Raw genomic sequence first — 26654 nt, 5'->3', positions numbered from 1 at the left:
GATATTACTTGATACTTTGATTTATGTAATTGACTCTTGAGGCGAGAAAGAAACTGTGAGGTATGTATGTACTCACGCTGTCCTCCTTGGCGCGGGCGTCGTGCTGCGCCACGGGAGCATGCGGCACGTGCGACTTGATGAGGTCGGGCTTCGGCGCCGGGGCGGCACGCGACACCGGCGAGCCCGCTGTATGTGCTGATACTGTACAACATAAAGTAAGGAATTAACCACAACGTAGGCTAGCATCTTCAAATAACCCCTTTCCAAAGTAACTGGACAATAATAATGAGATTGTTTGGAAGATTTCCCGCGGCCCTGGTACACAAAGGGCTTCAGAAGGAACATGGTGGAACTAAGTCAGTAAGAGTCTGTCACTCCCTAACGTTTCACCTACAGCCGAGTTGGTTTGATGATTTCCCACCATAAAAAAGGTGTCTGATCTATTGACTAAAGTAAAATTACCGGAATCAAGCCTCCTGAATTATTTTCAGGGTGCTCTGCCCTACCACGTCGGCGGGAACAGTCGTGTTGGCAGAGGATAGTACAGCAATACTTACGCGGCTCCATGCCGGGCGGCTGCAGGCTGGCGAGGCAGGGCGTGACGCTGCAGGCCGCCAGCCACTCGCGCCCGCTCTGCCACGGCGACCACGTCACCAGCGTCGGCGGGAACAGTCGTGTTGGCAGAGGATAGTACAGCAATACTTACGCGGCTCCATGCCGGGCGGCTGCAGGCTGGCGAGGCAGGGCGTGACGCTGCAGGCCGCCAGCCACTCGCGCCCGCTCTGCCACGGCGACCACGTCACCAGCGTCGGCGGGAACAGTCGTGTTGGCAGAGGATAGTACAGCAATACTTACGCGGCTCCATGCCGGGCGGCTGCAGGCTGGCGAGGCAGGGCGTGACGCTGCAGGCCGCCAGCCACTCGCGCCCGCTCTGCCACGGCGACCACGTCACCAGCGTCGGCGGGAACAGGTCGTCTTGGAATAGTTCGCTCTAAAACACAAAACAAATCTTCACCTTCCGAGCCTTTTCCCAGCTATGTTTTACAAGGAGCGACTGCCTCTCTGACCTCCTCAACCTAGTTTACCCAGGCAAAACACAAAAAAGTATTATATTAAAATTCCAAATAAGAAAGAATAAGGCATAAGAAATTGCAGCGACCAGCAACGTAGACACGCAACTAATGAACACTTAACGTCAAAGACGACGCCAACACCCGTTTTGCTCACACGGTGAACAGGCAGCTATATAAGTGTTACATAATATAGCGCAATGTACTAGGCAGTACTCATGACGTGACGTCAAGTCATCCTACCGTGCGGCTTTCTAAAATATACCGGCCAGTGTATTCACACAGAATAAAGATGTACAGTAGCGAAGCTACCTACTAACGTTCGTAAAAATGTTACTCAGACACGCATGTGCATCGACGAGCTTTTACCGGCGCTACCGGTGCTGTCAGTACCGAGTGTCGTGCATCGAGCACATGCGTATGTGAGTGACATTGTTACGAACGTTAATAAATACGTAGCTTCACAACTGTTTACAAGGGAATATATTTAAACTGTGGTAATGACGTCATAAATTGACGCCATATTGAAATTATTGTTTGTGCTTATTTGGGTACAATATGGCGTCGGATTGCTTATACTGATTTATGTTTCGGAACTCACTATGTAAAAGAACTGTTAAACTTGCTTTTCTGTGAAATCCTGATTTTGTAATCTAAACTTACCTTTATTCTGGGCACGGTGAAGGACAGCGGCTCAATAGTTCCGTTGGTGAGTCGCAGAGCTCGCGCGAATTCCACCTGCAATGCGATCGTAACTAAGTAATTGCTGTAAAAGTGTGGTGGTTTTCTAAATTATTACTTATATTTACAATGCGGTCTTTTTCCCAACAGACAGGATACGATCGCCATCAGAGGTAAACACGTAGTCATCACACTAATGTTATAAAGACGAAAGTTTGTCAGTGTTAGTGAGTGTGTATATGTGTCAGTGTGAGTGAGTGTGTTTATGTGTGTGTGTGAGTGTGTGTGCAAGTGAGTGTATGAGTGTGTGTGCAAGTGAGTGTATAAGTGAGTGTGCAAGTGAGTGAACGAGTGAGTGTGTGAGTGAGTGTATGTATGTTTATTACTTTTTATCCAAGTATAAGCATTTTCTCTATCAGGAGGCGATTATCATTACAAGTAACCTTTTCGACGGCGACGAGGTTCTTCTGCAGGAAGGCGATGCCCTGGTGCAGCGTGGGCGCGCGGTGGTGCGAGAGGGCACACAGGTGCGGCGCCTCGCGCGTCACCTCGTAGCAGTAGATCGTCGAGTCGCCCTGAACAAACATACAAACAAATCTCAGTTTTATCACACTACATTGTTACCACCAATGAAGTTGAATACATCTGAATGACCGTCAACTTAGACCAGGTTGACGAGTCCTGGCTTACGTCGAGGCGATTGACCCGAATTTAATCCTAACTGTTACTATTTCGTCGTATCGTCATTCAGTCGAGTCGTGACGGCCTAGTAGATAAACCTCTCAAATGAGTGTTAGATCGATTCCAGGTCAGGCAAGTACCAATGCAACTTTTCTATTTTTGTATGTACTTTCCAAGTATATCTTGAATATCAATGAGTGATTGAAAAGGTGAAGGAAACTCGAACAATGATGCAGAACAATGTGTAGCCGGCAGTCGCAGTCGTCAGCTCGATTCCAAAACATATCTTTTCTTAAGATTGAAAAGTTATTTGCGAAACTGTACTATAAGATTTGATAATTAAATAAAACTTGTTTTACGGATTTAATCCTGACTATATAATAATATTTAATCCTGACTAAGATGTTGATCGTCTTGATATTTTAGTTACAAACCGACACCTGAATCTGCCCGTGACCATGGTGATGTAGATTGTAGAGGATCCGATTCAAGTGTTAGAAATGAATAAGATTTGATAATAAACTAACCCGTCCAGTAAGGAAGAGAGTTCCGGAGTCATGGTCGATGTGTGTCTGAAGTATAGCGGGCGACACGTCCAGCCCCACCGTGCACACGGGCGCAGACAGGTCGGTAGCCTTGTACAGCAGGATCTGACGCTCGGATACTCTGTTACAAAGTAAATACATGTAGTAAATAATGCGAAAATTAATTTTATATATTTTACTTAATTTAATTCAAAAAGTCGTGGTGGCCTAGTGGGCAAAGAACCAACCTCTCGAGTATGAGGGCGTGGGTTCGATTCCAGGTCAGGCAAGTACCAATGCAACTTTTCTAAGTTTGTATGTACTTTCTAAGTATATCTTAGACAACAGTGACTGTGTATCGGATGGCACGTTAAACTGTAGGTCCCGGCTGTCATTGAACATCTTTGGCAGTTGTTACAGGTAGTCAGAAGCCAGTAAGTCTGACACCAGTCTAACCAAAGGTTTGCCCGGGTAACTGGGTTGAGGAGGTCAGATAGGCAGTCGCTTCTTGTAAAGCACTGGTACTCAGCTTAATCCGGTTAGACTGGAAGCCGACCCCAACATAGTTTGGGAAAAAGGCTCCGAGGATGCTGACTTAATTTAATTCAGACAATAATAATTCTTTAAACTACAGCCATACTGAATACTACACTGTCATAAGTAAACGTAAATAATGTTTATATGACTAATTCAGTTAAAAATGAAAATCCCGCTAAAAATAGCATCTAATTATTATAAAATGTTTTTTTTTACTTTTAAATACTATATTTTTCTAACTTTTAATGCAATACAGGTGAAACCGCGGGTATAAGCTAATTAATGATAGGATAATTTACAAACTAAATTACAATCTAACCATTAGATTGATTAGATTGTAACGACAATAATGTTAGTTAGTTTATGTACCTTACCCTACCCTACGTTGTTTACCCTAGTTTATAATTTATTTTGCTTATATATAACATGGATGCGAGAAGCCGAAAATAGATCTCAGTGGCGTGCACTTGGAGAGGCCTATGTCCAGCAGTGGACTGCGATAGGCTGATGATGATGATATATAACATACATACTTAATTTATAACTTACTTATCAAACCCGGTGACAACAAGATGTGTGCCGTTAAGTGCCCACACGATGCGGGCGCCGCGGCTGCCGACCGGCCCGGGGCCCGATAATATCGGCTCCGGCGACGAGCGGGGCTTGTACACCTATATAACAGTACATTGCTTTACAATTATTATTATTTTGAAAGAACTTTTACTTACCGATTGCACAGATTTGGGCGAGATGCACCATTTAAGTATAAAATAAACCATAACCTGGAGTGAAATTGGTTGGTTTAACATATCTGTGATTTGACAGCTGTTTAGTTTGGTTATCTTTATACTTGAATAGTGCAAAAACCCTCATATGTAGATTAAATCAGGAGGATACGGCAAACTATATATTTAGTATAAACATATGGGCGAAAATATTATAATTATACAAGCCATAAATAAGTTGTTTCAAAATCATACCATGGCCTGTAAGACACGTGAAAAAATCCCTTTAAATAAATATTGCCACTCAAAAGAACTCACCCTAATAAGTCCATCCTTGCAAACCGTAGCGAGATACTCGCCACACGGTGACCAATCCAATGCAAATATCTGGTCAGTGTGTCCAGTCAGCACTATAGCGGCCACTGGGACCTCCGGGCTGAGGTCCCAGATCTTCACGCTGAGGTCATGGGCAGCCGTGGTGAGGAGATCGGAGGCCGTTGGGTGGAAACGGATGAGGTAAATCTTATCCGGGTGCGCGGAGAATGTCCGGTTGGGCTCGTTGGTTGATTCTGTGAGACCTGTTGGGTGGTAAGAATTTGTGAGGCATGAGTTGCTGATTTATTCACAAACAGACATTTAGATAATTCATTTTTAGAATTTGTAATCTTTTATTTTGAATCATGGCACGTTTAGTGTGTTCAAAGTACCGATTTCATTAAAGTTCTATATAAGTAAGTTACGGATTATTGTTATATTTGATTTATTACACGCCGAGTTATTACGACTCATTTCCCACAAAAAAAAAAACTGTTGATTTGAGAAATTACACCTGAGGTCTCATAAGACAATTTACATTTTAAAACATCACCACATTTATGTGTAACCGATTCCACAAATTAAAAGGAACAATCTCAATTGAAACACCCACATATTGATTTATAATCTATAATAAATTCTGCAAAGAAAACGGTCTCTTTTTACAAGCTTTTATTTAACTTGCAATGTATGTATGTAACTAAGTGTGTTCGGGTGGAATTTTACAACTCAATTTTAAGGCACTTGCCCTCAACCAATTGAGCTGAAATTTTGCATACATGTTTGTTTGTACTGACCTTCCTCCGGTATAATCCACTCGCGGACCTGTCCGTCGTCACAGGCGACCAGCAGGCGGGTGACGCAGAAGGGGTCCCAGGCCCAGTCCTGCAGCGGCGCGGGGTGCAGCAGCGCGAACACGCGCGTGCTGGCGGGGTGCGCGGCCGCGGCGCGGGCGCGGGGCGTGGCCCCCACGGGCAGTTCTACCACCCCCACGCGACCCCCGCCACCGCTGAGCGGGACGGCGCAGCGGACGCCGTTGGCTGTTGAGTATTGTCATTATGAGACGAGCGTTCGCAACTCGATAAGTAATTATAAATCTATTGAAATAAAGAGTCGTATGCTTATGATTATTGATACGTATGCGTAGGTATGTCACATAATTTAGATATTACCCGTCTTACCACAAAAGCTTTTAAACGTCAGTTTAAGTCTTGTCTAAAAAAATGTCAAATTATGACGTTGAAATAAGATCCATTTTGGAACCACACTTTTTTTAGACAAGTGTAAAACAGTTGCTAAAGTTTTTGTAGTAAGGCCATACATGTTCATTCATTTTGCCGGTTAATAATGCTTACACTGGCAAAAGTGAGCTGGAGTGTTATATGACCAAGTACCGATGACAGACTTTATTAAATAAACAATTCTATGATAAGCGCTACGTGATTCAATGGTATGATAATCTTCGCATCGAAAAATTAACTTGCAAAACTCGCACTAGGCACTCTGATTATAGGCCTGCGGGATTGTTCGAAAGAGTTACCGCCGCCCCGATACATAAGGGGCTTGAAAATGGCGGGTTTTAGTAAGTCTGACACTCCCTTAAACCCACAGCTGGAAGGGTCATTTGACGACTTCCAATAGAAGAAGGCTACATTATAAACTAAATTACTCAAACTTTTTGTCGTCACGGAAAATTACAAAATCGCCACACAAAAACCAAGTCTAGGCTTCAACGGGTAGCAGAGGTAAGAGAGAGATATGAATAGATACGCGGACTATTGTGAGGAGTTCAGTTTCAGAACGACAACGAGTTCTACGAAAATTGTAAACTGTAGTTCTATTGAACATAGAAGTCTTTCATTATTTTTGTAATTTTCTTATTACTTTTTCAATATAGCACTAATGTGACTTTTACAAAAAAATAACATAACATTTCAAAATATTAAAAAAATAAAATGATGTTTATACATAATTCACACAAATCAAGTCATCAACCAGGGTCGAAATAATGAAATAATATTTAGTCCGCTTTTTAGATAATCAAAAAAATATTGGATACGTATTTTTTCTTTTTTTAATTAAACATAAAATGACAAAGATAATACGCTTCAAAAATTAGGAGTGGGGGCCTTTTACGTCACAGTGTCCTGAAAATTGTAGCAACTTGTGACGTCACACTCAACTTTAACACGCTATATCTTAACAAGTTCTGATCCAATTTAAAAAAGAAAAAATACGTATCGCTTAATTTTGGACAATCTACAAGACGGACTAATTATTATTTTTTAGGAAACTAGCCTATTACTTAAATCAATATTTATTTATTTATTTATTTATTTATTTATACTTTATGTACAAAATAGGTACATTGGCGGACTTAATGCCTCAAGGCATTCTCTACCAGTCAACCATCGGGTTAAAGGGAGAAAATAAATAGGTAGTACAAAAAAAAAAAAAAAGAAAAGAGAAAGTCATGAATAGATAAATAAAAACATATTACAATACATAAATACTTAAAACATAATAATATATAAATATATATTATACATACAACATAAAAATAAAATATCAAATGTGACGTGTGAGTGACGACGACTCAATTAGGTAAGGAGTTTAAATAATGATGGCGAACTTTACGCTTAAAGGAATACTTACTGGGTGCCTTTTTTATGTCAAGGGGAAGAGCGTTCCAGAGTTTAATTGCTGATACAGCAAAAGAATTAGCCATAAATCCGGTGCGGTGACATGGAATTTCGAGCAACAAATTCTCAGAGGAACGCAGGTTACGGCTATGAGAACTGCCCAATAACTTAAAATAATTTTGAAGATAATCAGGAGCACAGGGATCGTTGAGAATAGAGAAGAGCATACAGAGAGATCTAAGGGATCTTCTATGACGAATAGGCAGCCATTTAAGCTGAGAACGAAAAGAGGAAACGTGATCATATTTACGAAGGCCGAAAATAAAGCGTATGCAGTTATTGAGAAGACGATCCATTTTGTTGAGAAGTTCTTGAGATAGATCCGAGTAGCAAACATCAGCATAGTCAATGATAGGAAGCACAAGAGACTGTACCAAAGTAGTTTTAGTACTGATAGGAAGGAAATGCTTGAACCTGTAGAGAGATCGCAGCGTTAGAGTAACCCTTGACTTACCTGGTTAACCTGCTTTGACCAACTGAAGTTGCTGTCAATCAGCAACCCCAAATCCTTCACCTGTTGCGTTAAGCCTATTGTTGAACTATTGAAGACGATGGGTGTTAAAGAATTAGTGTCCAAACGGTTTAGGTAACCGGAGCTGCCTATAAGGATGGCCTGACATTTGCCGGTGTTAACAACTAATCCAAATTTGTCAGACCACTCTTCAATAGTTCGCAAGTCAGCATTAACTAAAGATATGCAATTATTAAGATTGCCGACCTCAGTTTGTGCGTATAATTGCAGGTCATCGGCATACAAATGGTAAGAGCATTTTAAAGAGCTAGTGATGGCATCAATAAATAAAGAGAATAAAAGGGGAGAAAGAATACCGCCTTGCGGAACACCAGCCTCCAGATCACACCAATCGGATAAACCCTGATCAGTGCGAACCACCTGCTGGCGACCACGAAGATATGAGGAGAACCAACCCAATGCTGGCGATGAGACCCCAAAACGAGACAGGAGAGCAAGGAGAATATCATGGTCAACCATATTGAAAGCGTTGGAGAAATCAATAAGAACTAATAAAGTAACCTTTGAATTCTCCATGCCCTCCCTAACGTCTTCGGTTACCTTGAGCAAGGCAGTGGCTGTACTGTGACCGGGCCGAAATCCGGATTGGAAATTAGAAAGGAGGTTGTTACTGAATATGTGTGATGACAATTGTTTATGAACAACTGCTTCAAGGATTTTGGATAGAAAGGGGAGTATGGAAATAGGCCTAAAGTGATTAAGTGAGCTGGGGTTATTAATTTTAGGAAGTGGGATAATAAATGCTTTACACCAAGACGTGGGGAAAACTTCAGACTCCAAGGAAAAATTTATAATATGAGTAAGGATAGGCAGGATAACATCAATAAGGAAGGATATCATGATTCTGCTGACACCGTCACACCCAACCGCTTTGGATTTGATGTTAGCAAATATTTTACGAACCTCATCGCCAGATACAGGGGAAAAAGAGAAAGAATTTTGAGTGAATACGGGCATGGAAGTAATTTCAGACACGGTTTTATTTTTTACCGCATCCGCGAGCAAACATGCTTTCGAAAAATGTTTATTTAGATCATTCAGTGAAAAGTTGGAAGATAAGTTGTTGTTAGGAATAGATCTAGAGATACCGAGAGTTTTAAGAAACTTCCATATGTCAGCCGGTGACGAGTTGAGAACATTTTCAAAAAAGAACAATATTTAAAGGAGAGCATCACAAAAAAGATAGTTTACCTAACCTAAAGTTTGATCAAATTGCACATTCAAATATTAAATGAAGTCACTTACCATAGAATCCGTTGCATTCCCCAGATATCTGTCGGCTAATATTCTTGATATTTTCCACCTGAGTGGACTTGTGGCCCGGAGTTCCCTTCAAGTGACGGAATTTCGACACCTTGCCTGTTAACAGAAATTTGCTTTCAATATTTAAAAGTATGTAAGTAAATGCTAAACAAATATTAAGTAAGTAAGTAAAAAAGAAACACGGATTGCCGATTTCATGCGCTGATCAGGTTAGGTAGTTTGTTCTACTAAAACTCTTGAACCAAACAATTTGTGTCAGTTGTTCTCCTATTGTACAATAGACAGTTAAGAAATAAAAAAATAATTTAAAATGTGTTTATGTTTTTATTCTTACCGAAGACAGTAGACGTCCTCTTGGTAGTGACATTCGGCACTGAAGCTCTCTTGTCTTCGCGGTCCGGACTTTTGCGAGATTTGAGCGAATCTCGCCGTCTGAAACAATTGTGTTGAATTAGTAAAAAAATAATATAATAATGTTAGGCAAAAATAAAAGAGACATGAAGTTAAACAAAATATGCGTTATAATCACGCAATACGGCCTTCGGTCAGCATAATACTGCGACCCTATGCGAAACAGAGCCGAAGTGGTAACTAAGAGAGCTTTCTTTAAAAAAACATAAACAAAAATAAGTCGAATTGAGAACCTCCACCTTTTTCGTCGGTTAATAAAAAGAAGCGTATAAAATGGCAACATTTTGGACAGATTTTTCAGTAATAATACGATGTTGTGGCCTACCTCAAGGGTGCAGGCGAGGGCGGCGTGTCGGACTCGACGGCGACGCTGACGGAGCGAGACTCGTACGCGCGGCGCCGCTCCGCTATCGACGCAGCCCCGCCACTGATACATACAAACAAAATTATTAATTTTAATTATATATTCAACAAAATAAAAACAGGCCAAGAGCTGATAAAACTTTTTTCCCACTTCAGTTTTCGTACCAAATTCAGCTCTCTAGTGCTAACGGTCACTGAGATTAAACGAGGACGGACGAACGAACAGACATGGCGAAACTATAAGTGTGCCCAGTTTACTATGGAACCCTGAAAGTAACATTATGGAAAGCACTAGATGTTTTCCCGCAGTACCGAGATAGAATATAGCCTATGTTACTCGGACTATGTTATGCTGCTCAGGTATAGACTATCCCCGAGTAACATAAAGTAGCTTTCCAATATTGAAAAGCTTTAGGGTTGACCCTAAGCAAAAATAATTATAAAGCATTTAATTGATTTATGACCGAGTTTGCCAAAAACCAAAAAATATCTTACTAATATTAGATTATAAATGTGAAAGTTTATGAGAATGTATGGATGTATGTTTTCTTTCACGCCAAAGCGGCTGGACCGATTTGGTTGAAATTTGGTATGTAGATAGTGTACCCTGGATTAACACAGACTACTTTTTATCAACACACCACGCAGGCGAAGCCGCGGGCGGATGCTAGTTACTTTAATAAACTTACTCAGTAGTCTCGAACATCTTCCTACGCTCAGCTGTGCTCGGAGTCTTGGGCCGGTAGCCGGAGTCTGAGGAATTCACCTCCTCTTCCAAACTTGTATCAGACTTGCCGTTCGTGTATTCTTCTGTGGGAAGAATATGTGGTAAATGTCAACGTTTATGTAATTAAATAATGTTTTTTCGTGACAAGTTTGTATATCACTGTTTTTTTTAAAGACATAATTTTGTGAAAAGGACTAATTTAATTAAACAATTTCAAAATCAATAAATCAATACATAGTATAAAACAAAGTCGCTTTCGCTGTATGTCCGTATGTATGCTTAGATCTTTAAAACTACGCAACGGATTTTGATGCGGTTTTTTTTAATAGATAGAGTGATTCTTAAGGAAGGTTTGTACGTATAATAAATGCATAATATAGTAGAGAAATACTGATAAATTTAAAGGTTTCTAATGTGATGTCGTAAATAAGCACGTTTTTTTGCGCTTATATTGCAAACGCTGGCTGAACCCTACGAGATAGACCAAAATAATGTACTACAGTATTGTTCACCTTAAAAAGTTCAACAAAAAAGTCCGCGATGGTATATGTCTATCTCTTAGGGATAACCCAGCATAACCATTTTTATTCTTTACTAAAAAATGGTTATTTACGAAGTGATTTTAAACAATACAGCATTAATCCTTATCCAATTAAGTACCTTAAATAAATTGTGCATTTATTATAGATCAATATGCTTTTTACAGCATGTAATTTAAGTGAATATTACCGAAGATATTACAAATTTAAAATGCAGGGTCGTAGTTGTTTGCGCCGGGCGGCGCGTGCCTATAAATAGCGCGTCGATGGCCGCGCTTCGCCTTATAGGTACATTTTGCATTACTCAAATTTTTACTCAAAATTACTTATTGCTGTAGTAGGTATATTTTGCATTGCACCCGTGCGAAGCCGGGGCGGGTCGCTAGTCACTTATAAAACTAACTATTGGACTTTAATCAGATGTGCGTAGTCATTTGACCCTTAGTACCTTTATACATAAATCTTAGACTTAAGTTTATTTCATTGACTTTGTGGTGGTTTAAGCCTAATAATGAAGCCAGTACTCTTTTTGCGTGGTCTCGAACAAAGTTAATGGACTAAACTTAGCACTTAAGCCGGTACTTTTAAGTCCACTTTTTATAATTAAGTGTTAGTAGTTCTCAGTACCTTTATTAGGTGCGATTTCGACATCGCTGGTCGGCGACAGAGACTTGTCTTTCTCTTCGCTGCCGTCCTTAGCGGGAGGCGTGGATGTCGCCGTCGGGGTGGTCGCTTGACCCGACACGGGAGAAGTCGCTGTAAAACAATCTTATTATTATAATATCGCTATATTTTTTTCGGCTGATATAGCAGGCTCTCGCTAAACTTTATGACAGCACAAATATCTCATGAGTCATTCCGGAGATTTTTTTTATCTTCTAGTGGCGGAGCTGTGCACGGAAGTTAGTTACAAACCGCCACTGAGCTTGGCGAGAACTATACTGTGCATTGAAACGGGATGTATCGTAACTAATCAAGAAAACTTCGTTTATTATTAGGCATAGAACTTGCGGGTCTAGAACAGCTGAACCGATATACATAAAGATAGATGGGAACATAGAGACAAGAGTGCGAAAATTCACTTAAATTCTAAAGAACGTTTTCACGGCCGATACACGTCCACTACGGAACAACGGCTTACCCCAAGCTGTGGGGATTTGTCCATACCCCGCTGGTCATAAGTGCCGGTGATGCTAAAAAACATATTTTTATAAGAATAACTGACCTGAATCAGACTTAGGCAGTCCCGGCACGGCTGGCACGGAGAACACCTTATCGAACGAAAAGTCTTCGTTGCCGGTAGCCGCTGAGAACGGCTTCGGTCCAAGGCGAGGCTAAAGAACAGAATATTCATTAAACTACAGTTTAAGAGGTTATTAAAATATCTTAATAGAATAATAAATAAATAATTGATAAAAAAGAACAACAAAAAAATAACTCAAAGGTATTCAAGCAATTTCAATATAATAATAAACTCAGGATATCTTCACACACATACACAAAATTAATTCTGACTTAGTTTTTTCTGCTTGGTGGTTAATGGACACTGGAGAAGCGTTCAAATGCATACTAAAATAAATTAAAAACAAAAAGTTTATTAAATATATTTGATAGAACTTCAGAGAAAGATGGGTGTGGTTTGGAACTGATATGTGCAAATTAAAACCTAAGACCCAATTTCACCGACATCATAAACGTCTGTTTTTCTTAAACAACCGTTTACTTTGAAAATTGAAATTGAATCATAATAAACAATTCTTTTAAGAAAAATTACGTTTAAGTTGTTTCTGACCTTGGGCTTAAGAAGCCTACGTTATGAAACCACACTATGACCAAAATAACTTGGCGAGTCTGAAGCTGGCCGATTATTTATGCAGTAGACAAGTTCCTAAAAACTGCTCAGACTAAAACGCTAACTTCACACTCGTTGAGTAATTTCGCATGTACTGTGCTGCACACTCTATACTCCATTTATTTAACTAAATATAAACAACCTTGATACAACTTTTTATTTAAAAACTCTTACACTCTCTTAAGGTTAGCTGTATGTAAGAGAACCCAACACTGGGTTAAGCTCGCCGTTGTGCATAATCTCTCTGTTATCTGTATCTCAAAATGTGTTTATGTGTGCAATAAAGAATAAACTAAAAATAAAATGCTGCTAAAAATCAAAACTAAATACAGTAATAATGAATATACAATTGAACCATTACTTTAACCTGTAACCAGTGTAAAAAGCTATATCAAGATTATTTACCTTTATTTAAATACCTAACCAAGAGGAGTACCTATACATACATCCTACTAATATTATAAACGCGAAAGTTTGTATGTGTGGATGTGTGGATGTATGGATGTATGGATGTTTGTTACTCTTTCACGCAAAAACTACTGAATGGATTTTAATGAAACTTTACAATAATATAGCTTATACATCAGAATAACACATAGGCTACAATTTGTAAACATATTGTTCGAAATACTAAACCTGCGCAGACGAAGTCGCGGGCACCAGCTAGTACTACGGTAAATAAAACCTCACACTCACACAAATACACCAATCTACACTTCAAACCACAAACCTCATGTACCTTATAACCCGACCCAGGTACGGTGGTGGTCCTGGGTTTAGGTTTAGGGGCTTCAGAATGTTCATCGGTAGACCCAGGCTCGGATATCGAAGACCTAGGCATGGGTTTCGGTACCTGTACAGGTACGCCATTGATCAAACTGTTGCTTCTTGACAAAGAAGACTCGGTAGACTCAGTACTGTCAGTTTTCTCGATGGTCTTTTCAGTCTTCTCGTCGGTCTTTTCGCTGGTCTTTTGCGGAATGACGTCAGGCTCGTTCTTCTCTGATTCAGGATCAATTTTCTTCTCGTGACAGTTGTCGTGGCCGTTATCTGTGATCTTTTTGTGAAAGCCATTTGTTTCTTTCTGATAGTCCACTTTGTTTGGTTTCTGTCTTTCCATTCCTTTTATCAGGTCTTTTACGTTAACGAAGTCGATTCTGTCTTCGTCTTTCGGCTCTTGTGGCACTTGAGGCTTTGTAACCGGTTTTACGGTTTCTTCGATTTGGACTGGTGTTGGTTTTTTCGAGTCTGTCTTTTTCGGCGGAGGCATTGCCAATATGGCCTTAGCCATCTCTTCTAAATTGCCTCGATGAATCTAAAAGGAGAATTTCTAATAAATTAACTTACAAATAAATTAGATTGAATAAAAAAAATAAAACTTAAAGTACTCACTTTCCCCATGTACACCCGCAATGTTAAATAATACAAGCACCACACAAAATAACTAAATAAAATAACACCAATAATCACTGAATAACAAGCTTCTAAACTCACCTTGTTCTACAATAATAAATAAAAACTTCAACCACTCATTCACGTCACTATAATTACAAAAATAAACAAAAACCATGGGTTAATATTCCATGTAAACCATAAAAAGAAAACGCAACACAAAATAGCTAATGCTATAAAAAAAACTCAATTAAAAATAAAACATGCAGAGAAAAATAATATCTACCACAACTAAAACTATTTTACTATAGTACGCGCCAATTAAACTTGTAATAAAGGTCATTCAACCGCCCTGCCGTCAGGGGCGCATCACCTGTCCGCCATTTTGTAACAATGTCCTTCCGTCATTCCGAATTTGGAATGCGCTTGTCTGCCCATATTTGAACTAAAAACGACTGATCATAATTTTGACCAAAGGTTTGTAATTCTTTGCGACAAGGACGCCTCTTACCACGATACACTTGTATTGATCGTGTTAGCGACACTGTTCATACATTTTTTTCGTATCGTTTTGAAATATTGGGATACCTTAGTAGAAGGAGGTGAACGAACTTTATTGCACGCTTATTTGGCGCGTACTATAATCAAGTTCTAATAGGTCAGGCTTAGGGTCAATCCCCACTGAAAGAGCAGCGGCCGGCAACGGCTGTAAATGCAAGTGATTGAGCGCACCGCACTCTTACATTGTCCGTGCTCTTACGGCCGCTGCCGGCCGCTGCTCTTTCAGTGGGAATTGACCCTTATTAGCGACTTCTTTGAGTTTACAATTTACAATCGTTTTCAGTTAGTAACCTGAATTTTCAAAAAAAAATCTTAACATACTTTGTATTCTAGCTATCCAGATTTCGGATCTACGTTATCCTTAACAAATTGAATTTTCTTCTTATACTAACTATTCTGACTGAATCTGGACAACTAAAACAGGTCATAACCAGGCCTCTGATTCTATATACCATGATACTCTTATGGTGAAATTCCACGATTCGTGCGAATATTTGTAAAATGTCGGCGAAATTGCAGACATGCACAAGCATGAAATCGCAACTTATTTTTACACAATTTTGGTGGAATCTCGGCATTAGTTGGGCTCTGAATAACTATAATGTTCTTATTGTTCACATTTAATTTTATTCCTATATCTGAAAAAACTATGCAATGTTTTTTTATTATTTAAAGCTGAGGTTGTCTCAGAACATCTCTGGCTATTTTTTATAGCTTATAGCTTCCCCAATAAATAGGTTATCACGGCAAACAAGACGAATCTTATCCCCAGGATCGTGAGTAAATCACATCAAAAATTTAATATCCTCATGCAACTATTCAATTCTAATCTCATACAAAAAGCAATCCTAGCTAAAATCAAAATATACATGAAAAAAATCACACCCACTGACTGAAAACATAACATAACAAACGGGTGTAAAAAGACTCACGAAATATTTATATTACATCTGTGCATAATATTTCAAGATGACAAGATCTTTATGTAAGACAAGACATGAATATTACTTTGCTATTGAGATAAAACAATAAAGTCTGTCTTGCCCATAGCGGAGTAGGGCATAAAATCACATCTAAGGATCTTTTTACACCCGCAGCACTAACAGACTATGTACTTTAGCATAGTATGGACCTACCTGAGTGCCATTGTTGGCGTCCGGGTGCAAAGAAATGTTAGGCACGGGGTGATCCTGGTTGTCCAACCACATGGGGGCACTGAGGTACGTCACTGAACCGGATGTATCCGGATATAAGTCTGCGTGGTAGTCACGGTAACTCTGTAGGAAAAGATGTTGAATACCACCAGTAAGTCAGTATGAAAATATGTGATTGATTTGTCGCAAGACTATGATAGAGTCATTTCGACTCCCATATCGGACTGCGAAGTCAGTCTTGTGACCTTGTGACTTTTGAAACTTTCGAAACGCATTCTGAGAAGAATAAAAAAAAATGGTACTTGTACAAACTGCTTTTCGAAAATTTTATTTATAAGACAGTTTCAAAGTAATTTGAAAAAGAAACACTTCTAGCTTTTTCCACTTTCAGGAAACCAATGGCATTGAGTTTCAACTTTCGTGTTAATATCGTGATATTTTTTTGTTACAGGTACACATTGGATGCGTCAAGCTAAAGATCGTACACATACTAGGACGTATCTAAAATGAATGTTATTTCCAAGAGTGAAGCGTATTCATATATCTATAACATTACAAAACTTAGACCAACATGTTCCCTATAAGTAAACTAAAGTGTAACATACCTTTCTCGGCACTTGGTACATGATAGGCACGACGGAGGAGCCAGCAAGTTGCAGCACGCGGTTAACTTCGCCTTCCATTACACGCAGAGCTCGCTTCGGTACTAAGCATGCACCTTTAGTTTGTTCACCTAGAGTATTGAAATAACAAATATGTGAATTTTACAAGATTTACGGTGATATTTTTAGAATGAGGTCCTTGTATTTCAAAATAATACGTGTTTGCAAGCATGAAATTCCATTTCTGTTCATAAAATTGACAGTTTGGTAGACAAGTAGCTTAAGTATAATATATTTCATGTGTGAAGTGTAAAACTCCAGTCAAATTAGTATTAAATGACAAAAGTAAAGGTATCAGTTAAACTACAAGCTTGGATATCACAGTGCAGACTGTAGTACTAAGGATGTATCAAGATATTTGCAAGTTTGTATCATTTATTCTGAGATTTTGTACTTAGCATACAAAATTCAACTTACCCGAATGTCTAAGGCCCTCGATAAGATAAGGTTCCCTATCAGTTAGCTCCATATACAGTATGGTTGTATCTCCCTTGCCGGCTAAGAACAGCATGTTGGTATCAGGATCGAAGAGAGGCATCAGGATACCAGTAGAACAGTCCAGTTCCAATGTCTTCTGAGTTTGGGAGAGGTTGCGAACATCGCGGATCATTATCTGACGGAGACGGGCTGAATCGAATCCTGGTAAAGACATTGTATAGTGAAACATGTGTAAATTTGTGTATATTGCTCTATGTTTGAACTCTTTTGTGATATTAAAAAAACTGAAAAAAAAATGTAGCAAGAGCTAATTTGTAAGTCAAAAAGTCAATAAATAAAGAAATATTTTATTGCACATCTAACCTATGCAAAAATGGAACTTCAAGTTTCAGAAAAACTTCCCCAAAAATAAAGACAGCTTCCCATTTTGTTAAGAAAAATAATAGTTTAGCCCTAGCACTAAAGGCTTTTTAAAACCATATTTCAAAATAATCTGGATCTCAGTTACAGAGTAAATTATAATTAAAGTTTTAATATCCTTACCAGTAGTGAGGATCCTGTCCTGGTCTCCCAGCCACACAATCCTGCTGTCCTTTATGTTCTGATGGCTGTTGGCCACGTCAGCCACCGCGGTGGAGGCCCGAGGGTCTATGATGCGCACTTTCTTGTCTTTGCAGGACGTCGCTAGCAGCTTGCCATCCTTCTTCCAAGATGTTGACTGTATGACCTCGGAGTGGTCTCTGTTCACTGTAGGAAGATTATTGATATATGATTTTAACTAATTGGTTGAATAAAACACCGTAGTTACATGATCAAAGCGGAGGATTCATTAGTAGGTAATCCTTAGATTTATCAAAATTCTAGGATACTTTTTCAGGTACAATTCAAAGTTATCATTTAATAAACTCTAAGTTTCAATTCTATCCCATTTGCAACCTACTTGGTTCAAGTTTAAATAAATAATATAACCATGAAAAACTGTTTTTGTAAAAAAAAACTATAATAATAACTTCCTAGAATTACTACGATGATATACTACGGATGATATCTTTAGCAAACTTAGACTAAATATAGTTATTTACAGTTCTAAAGCACTTACCAAAAGCCTCCTTCTGCTTGGTAAGGTCCCACAGCGCGAGCTCATGGCCCGAAGCCACATGTATCAAGCCATCAGCCACGGGGTGGAAGCCCACGTTCTCGACGCGGCGCTGCTTCTGTGACAGCGTGCATTCGGGAGTCGAGAGTGACTCCTTCAAGCCTTCAGGCGGGATATGCCAGATTTTTACCTAGAAATAAGTATTTTGATTGCTAAGTTTATGTAGCACGGTTGGTTGAAATAAAGCTAGCGCGGACCTAGAATAAGAAAGGGTTTAGAAAGTCCAAAGAAAATCTTACATTTTACGCAGTAATGGGACATAAACAGATGTTAAAAGATGCAAAAACTAAGATTTAAGATTACTATTTTATTAATTCCCCCCGAAATCCCCTAGAGTATAAGAAATGGCAAAATTGTATGTGAATAAATCCTACTTAATATTATCAAAGTTTCAGCTTGTAAGGATTGTTCTTCTTATAGGTACAAACTACTGTATGAATTTTGATAAAACTTAGCAGTAATGTAGATTACAATCAGAATAATTGTGGGTGGAATTCAGTAAGTGAAATCGCTGACGGAAGCTAGTAATAATATGCCCTGAACATGTACTATCTGAGAAAATTGCTATTTCTTTCAAGGAAAACAGGTGAGACTGTATTACAAAAAATATAACATTTTGCTGTCTGCCACTGTACCATGCAGACCTATTTCAGTCTGAAGACTTTCTAAATAATTAATTAATTCCAATTTTAATTAGCATATATCGTGTACGCGAACGTGTAGGTAATTAGAAATAATTACCATGAACATAATATTAATCTCTGTGTTTATGTTTGTAATTGGTTTTCCTATGAATAAATAATCAGTTTATGACTCATCCAATCAATAAAGCATTTGTTTTTACACAATGCAAACTTAATGTTTAGTAGGAAGTAGGTATATCAAGATTTGACTTGATCTAGCTATACTACAATTTTAATATTATAAAGCTGAAGAATTCCTTAGTTTACTTGGACGCTCTTATCTCAGGAACTACTGGTTCGATTTGAAAAATTCTTGGAGTGTCAAACAGACAGTTTATCGAGTAAGACTATAGGCTAATTTTTATCCGGGACTGTGAAGTACTTCCTACGGAGCCCGGTCGAAACCGCTGGCGGAAGCTAGTTATATTTATAGGGGCCAAGCAAGCAGACACTTCGCCGTTTTGATTCCAAGTTGTATTGGTTTGGAATACCATAGGCTACACATTCCACAGTATATATAATTAATGATAAAATATTTAACTTAGCCATTTGAAGTTAAAGAGAGCATCTAGGTGACTTTAGGTAATCGTTAATTAAGAGGGCCACATAATGCAGGAAAACATTACTACCTCAGTACTGAAGATATCTGGTTTTATGAGGAAAGAGTTAATTGATCCGATTTGTAGCAGGAAAAGGAATAATATTCAATTAAATAACTTTATTTCTCACTTACAATATCTGGATCATACAAGTCTATGCTAACATTATAAAGCTGTGTTTGTTTAAACACTTTAATCTCAGGAACCATGGGTACAATTTGAATAGTTATTTCAGTGTTAGATAGCCCATTTTTTGAGGAAGGCTATAGGGTACTTATTATCCGGGTGCGCAAAGTATGTCCTACAGAAAGTATCTCATAATTGGCTCTCCTGTTGTTGCTTGCTTAGAAGAAAATGTTTGAATGTCCTAACTCCTATGTATGTATGACAATAGGTCCTAGGCTAGAAATATTAAATGACTAGCTTCCGCCCGCGGTTCATCAGTGTCCTGGTTGATCGCCTTCCAGCACACGGATAAAAAGTAGGCTATATGATATATAAGCTATATTTCATCAAAATCCAACCAATAGTTTTTAATTTCTGTTTTAGTTATGAACATACAAACTTTTTCATTTATAATGTTAGCAGAAAGTAGGATGATGATGACTGTTATGTTTGCACCTCCTTTGTGATTTGTTTTGTTAGATGTCAAGAATAATATTTTGTAATGTTGGTATTCGAAATAAAACAGTTTTGCTTTCTGATCTCGACCACGTTGTATCTTTTATTGGCGACTGCGGAAAATAAGTTAGATTTCGGTGAAAATGACGGCAAATATAACGAATATAGTGTTTCCCGGGCAGTTTAACCCAAAAACTGATAAGTGGTGTGATTATAAAGAACAGTTATTGTGCGCGCTGGATGCGGCGGGTTACGACAAACATAACCTAGACAAAGGACGATCGCTGTTTCTTTCTCAGTGCGGAAAAGAAACTTTTGCGTTAATTGCATCACTTCTTGTTCCAAAACGTCCAACAGAAGTGCCGTTGGCGGACATTTTTACGGTTTTGGATCAGTTTTATGAACCCGAGGTTAACGAAATTTTGCAAGCGGGAAAATTTTATAAACGTCAACAAGTGCAAGGTGAAAGCGTGCAAGACTTTGTGGCGGCTATAAGTCTGCTTGGTGCAAATTGCAATTTCATAGACTTAAAACGCCAGTTGAGAGACCGACTAGTACTGGGGGTGCGGGACGATCGCTTGCGACGCGACTTATTGAAAAGAAAGACTTGACCTACGAGGTCGCGTTACAAATGTGTCTGGACTATCAAGTGACGTTCCCTGATTTGTACCCTGCGTGTGTGGCTAGTGAGTCTAAGCAAACTCCGTCTAGTGTCACAGAGGCTGAGCCGATGGATATTGGTATTGTTAAATCGAACGAGTGTCGGCGGTGCGTACGTGCACACCGGCCGGGGGAGCGCTGTCCGTTTGTTAAGGCGAAATGTTTCTACTGCAAGAAGTTTGGGCACATTGCGGCGGCCTGCTCCAAAGCCAGGTCGGGAACACCAGGTCGACGATATGAGAGAAGCCAACGCGAGTAACACTTCGATTGAGAAGATGATGGGCGTATATGTCTGTGTAGAAAATTACTCACCACCTATTACCACAGACGTTATGATAGACGGCGTTCAAATATCTATGGAAGTGGACTCGGGTGCATCTCGGACCATTATGTCGGAAGCGACATACAAGAGGCTTTGGTCGACGCCCCCTTCCCTCCGGGCTACCAATCTAAAGCTTGTGACATGGACTCAAGACCCTTTGAAAGTATTAGGGCTAGCAGATGTGCGTGTTGTGCTAGCTAATAAGGAAGCACAATGTGAACTGGTTGTAGTATCCGGGAATGGACCAAATCTGCTGGGAAGGAACTGGTTCCATGCACTAGGCCTTCAGGTATCAGGTTTGTGCTGGACTGAAGAGGAGATAGAACCATACAGAAGAGACTTTCCTGAACTATTTAGAAGGCCTTGGCGAGTACAAAGGTCCTGAGGTAAAACTTCACGTACGGCGCGAAGCTACGCCCCGTTTCTTAAAGGCTCGCGTTGTGCCCTACCCGCTTAGAGAAAAAGTAATTAGACAATTGAACGAGATGGTGAAGGCGGGTGTACTGACACCTGTTCGTTATTCTGAGTGGGCGACGCCAATCACGCCGGTAATAAAACAGGACACAACAATACGTATATGTGGCGATTATCGTGCCACGGTGAACGCCGCTATAGATACAGACATCTATCCGCTACCGACGTCTGTGGAAGCGTTTGTAAGACTCAGTGGCGGCAGAATATTTAGTAAGCTGGACTTGAAAAACGCGTACACACAATTGAAGGTAGACGACGAGACAGCGATGATGCTCACGCTGAACACTCCGATCGGCCTAATGAAAGTGAATCGCTTGCCATTTGGTGTGAGCGCGGCGCCAGCAATTTTTCAACGCCTAATGTCAACAGCGTTAGCGGGTATGGATGGAGTGGCGTGTCTGTTAGATGACATTGCTGTCACTGGAGTCACGATGGATGAACACAACCGGAGACTTAGAGAAGTGCTGAACAAGCTGCAACAGATGGGACTCCGCCTGAACGTAAGGAAATGTGTGTTCGCTGCGAACAGCATTACATTCCTGGGACACATGATTGATGCAGAAGGACTTCACCCAGCACCAGCGAAAGTCAAAGAGATTCAAGAAAAGTCAGCCCCAACGAACAGAGAGACCTTACGTGCCTTCCTGGGCTTATATAATTTCTATGAAAAGTTCTTGCCTGACAAGAGCACGGTGTTGGAACCACTATATCGACTTTTAGAATCAAAAAGACCTTGGAGGTGGGGTGAGAAGGAACAAGAAGCATTTGTGGAGGCGAAGCGATTACTCGCTTCAGAGCGAACATTGGTAGGCTATGATTTGCAAAAAGAACTACTTCTCATTTGTGATTCATCGGAATATGGTCTCGGAGCGATTATTGCTCACGTCATGGACGACGGCTCTGAGAGGCCGGTGATGATGGCCTCACGGACACTTCAGCCGCATGAGAGACGATATGGGCAGATTGATAAAGAGGCCCTGGCCATTATATTTGGAGTGACTAAGTTTCACGAATTCTTGGCGGGTCGCAGATTTTCTATTGTGACAGATCATAAGCCGTTGGTGGGTTTATTTAACCCTGCGAAACCAATTCCAGACCAGATTTCACCGAGAATGTTGCGCTGGTCATTGAAACTGTCCAGTTATAATTACAGCATTAAATACAGGCCTGGTAAATTAATCGGCAACGCGGACGCATTGAGCCGGTGGACTGCTCCGGACACGTCGAGCGTGCAGGAGGAGGTGCTGCGCGACGTGCTGCTGCTGGAGGAGCAGCCGAGTGGCTGGGAGCTGGATGCTAGTAAGATAGCCGCGGAGACCAATAGAGATTTAGTATTACAAAAAGTAATGTTTCATGTATTGCACGGATGGCCGCGAAGGAACATGGACCCGAGCCTACAAGCTTATTGGACACGGAGAGAGGCTCTTTCACATAATAAAGGTTGTTTATTGTGGAGCAACAGAGTCATAATACCTACGTCCTTACAGGACAAAGTGTTAAAGTTGTTACATGACCCTCATGCGGGCATTGTCCAAACAAAAGCGTATGCAAGAGGTTACGTGTGGTGGGTCGACATGGATCGGCAGATTGAGAGAGTGGTGGCCAACTGTCAGCAATGTCAGCTTGTAAGAAATAACCCACCAAAAGATCCGCAGACATGGATAGTTCCAGAGAAGCCGTGGAGCCGTGTGCATGTGGATTTCGCGGGGCCCTTTCAGGGAAAAACTTTTTTTAGTACTAGTAGACAGCTACAGCAAATGGTTTGAGGCTGAAATCGTACCAGGAATGAATAGTAGTACGGTGATAGCTGTTCTAAGGAAAATTTTCTCATCACAAGGGCTGCCCGAAGTTTTGGTGTCTGATAATGGACGTGCATTCACCTCGGATGAATTTAATAATTTTCTGAAAAGGAATGGTATTAAGCATTTGTATTCACCGCCCTATCACCCAGAGACTAACGGGCAAATTGAACGCACGATTCAAACATTTAAAAATAAAATGAAGAAGTTAGGGAATTTGGACATGCAGTGGCAAGAGAGACTGTGCAAAGTTTTATATTATTTACGGACGTTACCAAATAGTTCCACGAACAAGACACCTGCCGAGCTACTGAATGGGCGAAGATACAGGACGGCCGTGTCGAGCCTACATCCCGACTCGATGCCGAGCCGCACCGAGCAGCAACTGGAGGCGGCGGCGCAGCGCACGACGCGGACTTTACGCTGCTGCAGCCCGTGCTAATACGCATGTACGGGCCCGGGAACAAGTGGTGCCGGGCCACCGTGGAGACGGTAGAGGGTCCGACCACTTATTTGGTAAGGACGGAAGATGGCGAGCTGCATCGGCGACATGCAGATCAAATACTGGCCAGATCGCAAGACACGTCTGATAAGGGTTCACCTGTCATTGACAGCCAGCCAGGCAACGAGACGGATTCTGAACTATCACAGGATCCGCCGATTGTGATTCCACCGCCCGAATTATGGCCGGATGTTGTAGGAATTCCTAATGATTAAGTTAATTTATGTTAGAAGTAGATTTTATTTGTAATTGAATTAATTAGTCTTTACCAATCATTATGAGGGAAAGGTATGTTATGTTTGCACCTCCTTTGTGATTTGTTTTGTTAGATGTCAAGAATAATATTTTGTAATGTTGGTATTCGAAATAAAACAGTTTTGCTTTCTGATCTCGACCACGTTGTATCTTTTAATGACAATAACAACTCAGATATTAATTTTTCATTTTTTGGACTCTGTTTTTAATCTAACTATATTAAAAGGAACATGTAGCTCATAGCTGTTACTAGTACAGACTACAGACCAATCCTGTGAGTCACCACAATCTTAGAACAAAATGTGAGTGAAATAACATGACATTTATTTATCTTGTTGCAAGTTTCAAGTGATAAGTACGAGTTTTTATCTACTCACATTGTTGCTATTATCACTTTTTACAAATACCCTTTCACTGTGTTACTGGTTACAATGATAATATTAGTAGAACAAATAATAGTAATGTAGTTCAACTCCAATTGATGACAGCTGCATTACTCACTTAACTTAATTATGAATTAAAATAGAGTTTAAAATAAATTATTATAAAAACTATTTGATCTCATAATATTAGTTTTATGTATGATATGGCCTCATATAATAAATGGAATTAGTATGTAATTGTAAAAGTAAATGAATAAAAATGTTATTCCTGAGATTACTTAAGACCTAGCTGACTAACTTAGAACTTAATTCTGAAGATAGGTACTTCAGAATGAAGTTCTAAGATTACTTATCTAAAGAATTAAATGCTATGTATTGTGCTATGTCTCAGAATATTCAATTAACACATATTTGTACTAAAATTCTAACATAACAATTGTTTCTAGCTCAACAAATAAAACAAATATGCGGCTAACATACAAAATTCCATATATCTGTGTTCTCCAGAATTATAATAATTATTCTGCTTACTCTCATTTGGTATAAGCATGATAGTCTAGTATTTGAAGTTTAACCACATTAAAAGAAATCTTCAAGTCATAATAGCTAAAATATTGCCGTTGGAAAGTCAAAATCTAGTTTGCACACTTGAGTGAGTAAAGAGGTCTATGATAATATGTGCACATAGACAGTGCAGATTTATCATTTGGAGCCAAAATAAGATTAAATATTTTGTATTGGGACTCATTTTCAGGATTTGTATGGGCCTAAATTATTTAAATTTAAATATAAAACATTTTTTTTTCTTCATTATTACTGCCATTGAAAATATGAAATTGTGCTTATTGAATGATTATCTTAATGTGTACACTGACTGTACAGCAATTTAAGTGGGGAGATACTAATTCACAAAATGGTGAGTAGGATAGACAGTTATAATATAAAAAAATGTAACATTCAAAGTATTATATACCTTTAAAAAAAATATTTTCTGATCACAATATACTTAAAGCAATTTTGGGAGTAATAATAATGATATTTTTTTATTAAATGCAAATTATCTTAATAATCAATGACTTACCAAGGAATCCTGTGATCCTGTCAGTAGCAATCCATCATGGAATGGTGAGAACTCCATATCTGTTATGGTGTCGGAGTGTGCATGAAGCAGAGGCATTGTCTTGCTCTTCCTCCCACAGTCGTCTAACGGCAGCACAGCCATGCTTGACCCCACATGCTCCCAGTTAAACGCCATGAACGCCGCAGACGCACAAATGTTATTCCCATATGTCTGATATGATCCAACACAAATGTCCCGAATGCATGCCTCCGGCTTAGGCACGATTGGTGCCGCATTTTTATACTTAGAGGCTTTGAAACGCCAAGCCATGATTATCCACTTTTTTAAAAAAGTTTCTCAGTCTTTTCAATTTGGAATGTATGAAGAAGTGTGTAAATCTGAAACAATTTTCACCAACTTAAAATTTTTAAAGTACCTCTTATTGCTCATAAACGAATTTAACACTGCATTACGGTATTTTTAACCAACAATAAACATTAAACATACCCTAATTGCATTTCTAATTAGAAAAAATCAGGCTAGAGGCATAGGCGCAGTATTTCTTTGTACCATAATCACATAGAAGAATTGTAACAGAAACTTAGTATTATATATAAAAAACAGATAGTTTATCTACATATACAACAAAGTTGTAACAGAACACCTTAAATACCTGTATGGAAAAATACAAAATACCATAAAAACACCTTTTGTTTTGAATAACTCGGCCGGCTGTCGCACCGGAAACGCTTTCAACTAGTTATAATCCTGAGTTTTGTGGGGCAATTAAGTTTTATGTTGTTTTCTTTACAATAAAAAATATAATTTTTAATCAACCACTCACCTTATCTGGTAAAAATTACTCAGAAATTCTGATTTCCGCTAGACACTCCCCCTAAACGTCGGCCATTTCAAAGCTGTGATTTCAAAGCGACATTAGAGTGGATCGATAAATAATATAAACACTATAGTCGATGCCGTGCGTTGACATTTCAAGAGGTAAGCGAAATT

The 26654-nt window shown here is 39.4% G+C and overlaps 1 protein-coding gene across 3 annotated transcripts in view; it reads right to left on the bottom strand.

Moving 5' to 3' along the window:
• Nucleotides 1–26561, bottom strand: part of LOC110382600 (coronin-7) — a 28469-nt gene extending 1908 nt beyond the window's left edge. Inside the window, exons 1-22 of one of the 3 annotated variants that reach the window (XM_064039332.1) lie at nucleotides 26488–26561; nucleotides 25665–26041; nucleotides 18229–18415; nucleotides 17673–17876; nucleotides 17109–17330; nucleotides 16635–16762; nucleotides 16012–16152; nucleotides 13662–14237; nucleotides 12296–12404; nucleotides 11698–11826; nucleotides 10494–10614; nucleotides 9767–9868; nucleotides 9365–9462; nucleotides 9013–9126; nucleotides 5331–5573; nucleotides 4537–4796; nucleotides 4043–4164; nucleotides 2960–3098; nucleotides 2195–2326; nucleotides 1734–1808; nucleotides 856–991; nucleotides 77–201 (exon numbers count right to left, since the gene is read on the bottom strand). In XM_064039332.1, the coding sequence (XP_063895402.1) occupies nucleotides 77–201; nucleotides 856–991; nucleotides 1734–1808; nucleotides 2195–2326; nucleotides 2960–3098; nucleotides 4043–4164; nucleotides 4537–4796; nucleotides 5331–5573; nucleotides 9013–9126; nucleotides 9365–9462; nucleotides 9767–9868; nucleotides 10494–10614; nucleotides 11698–11826; nucleotides 12296–12404; nucleotides 13662–14237; nucleotides 16012–16152; nucleotides 16635–16762; nucleotides 17109–17330; nucleotides 17673–17876; nucleotides 18229–18415; nucleotides 25665–25973 (3672 nt within the window). In that variant the 5' untranslated portion in view covers nucleotides 25974–26041; nucleotides 26488–26561. Of the gene's footprint in view, nucleotides 1–76; nucleotides 202–562; nucleotides 992–1733; nucleotides 1809–2194; nucleotides 2327–2959; nucleotides 3099–4042; nucleotides 4165–4536; nucleotides 4797–5330; nucleotides 5574–9012; nucleotides 9127–9364; nucleotides 9463–9766; nucleotides 9869–10493; nucleotides 10615–11697; nucleotides 11827–12295; nucleotides 12405–13652; nucleotides 14238–16011; nucleotides 16153–16634; nucleotides 16763–17108; nucleotides 17331–17672; nucleotides 17877–18228; nucleotides 18416–25664; nucleotides 26042–26487 lie in introns of those variants that run through there. The other 2 variants (XM_064039330.1, XM_064039331.1) reach the window with 2 other exon arrangements.
• Nucleotides 26562–26654: the final 93 nt, after the last annotated feature.

The sequence above is a fragment of the Helicoverpa armigera genome, chromosome 19, assembly GCF_030705265.1.
Source record: "Helicoverpa armigera isolate CAAS_96S chromosome 19, ASM3070526v1, whole genome shotgun sequence".
NCBI classification, from domain to species: Eukaryota; Metazoa; Arthropoda; class Insecta; order Lepidoptera; family Noctuidae; genus Helicoverpa; species Helicoverpa armigera.
The sequence above is the reverse complement of the archived record's forward strand: the minus strand, read 5'-3'. Positions and strand labels throughout refer to the sequence as shown.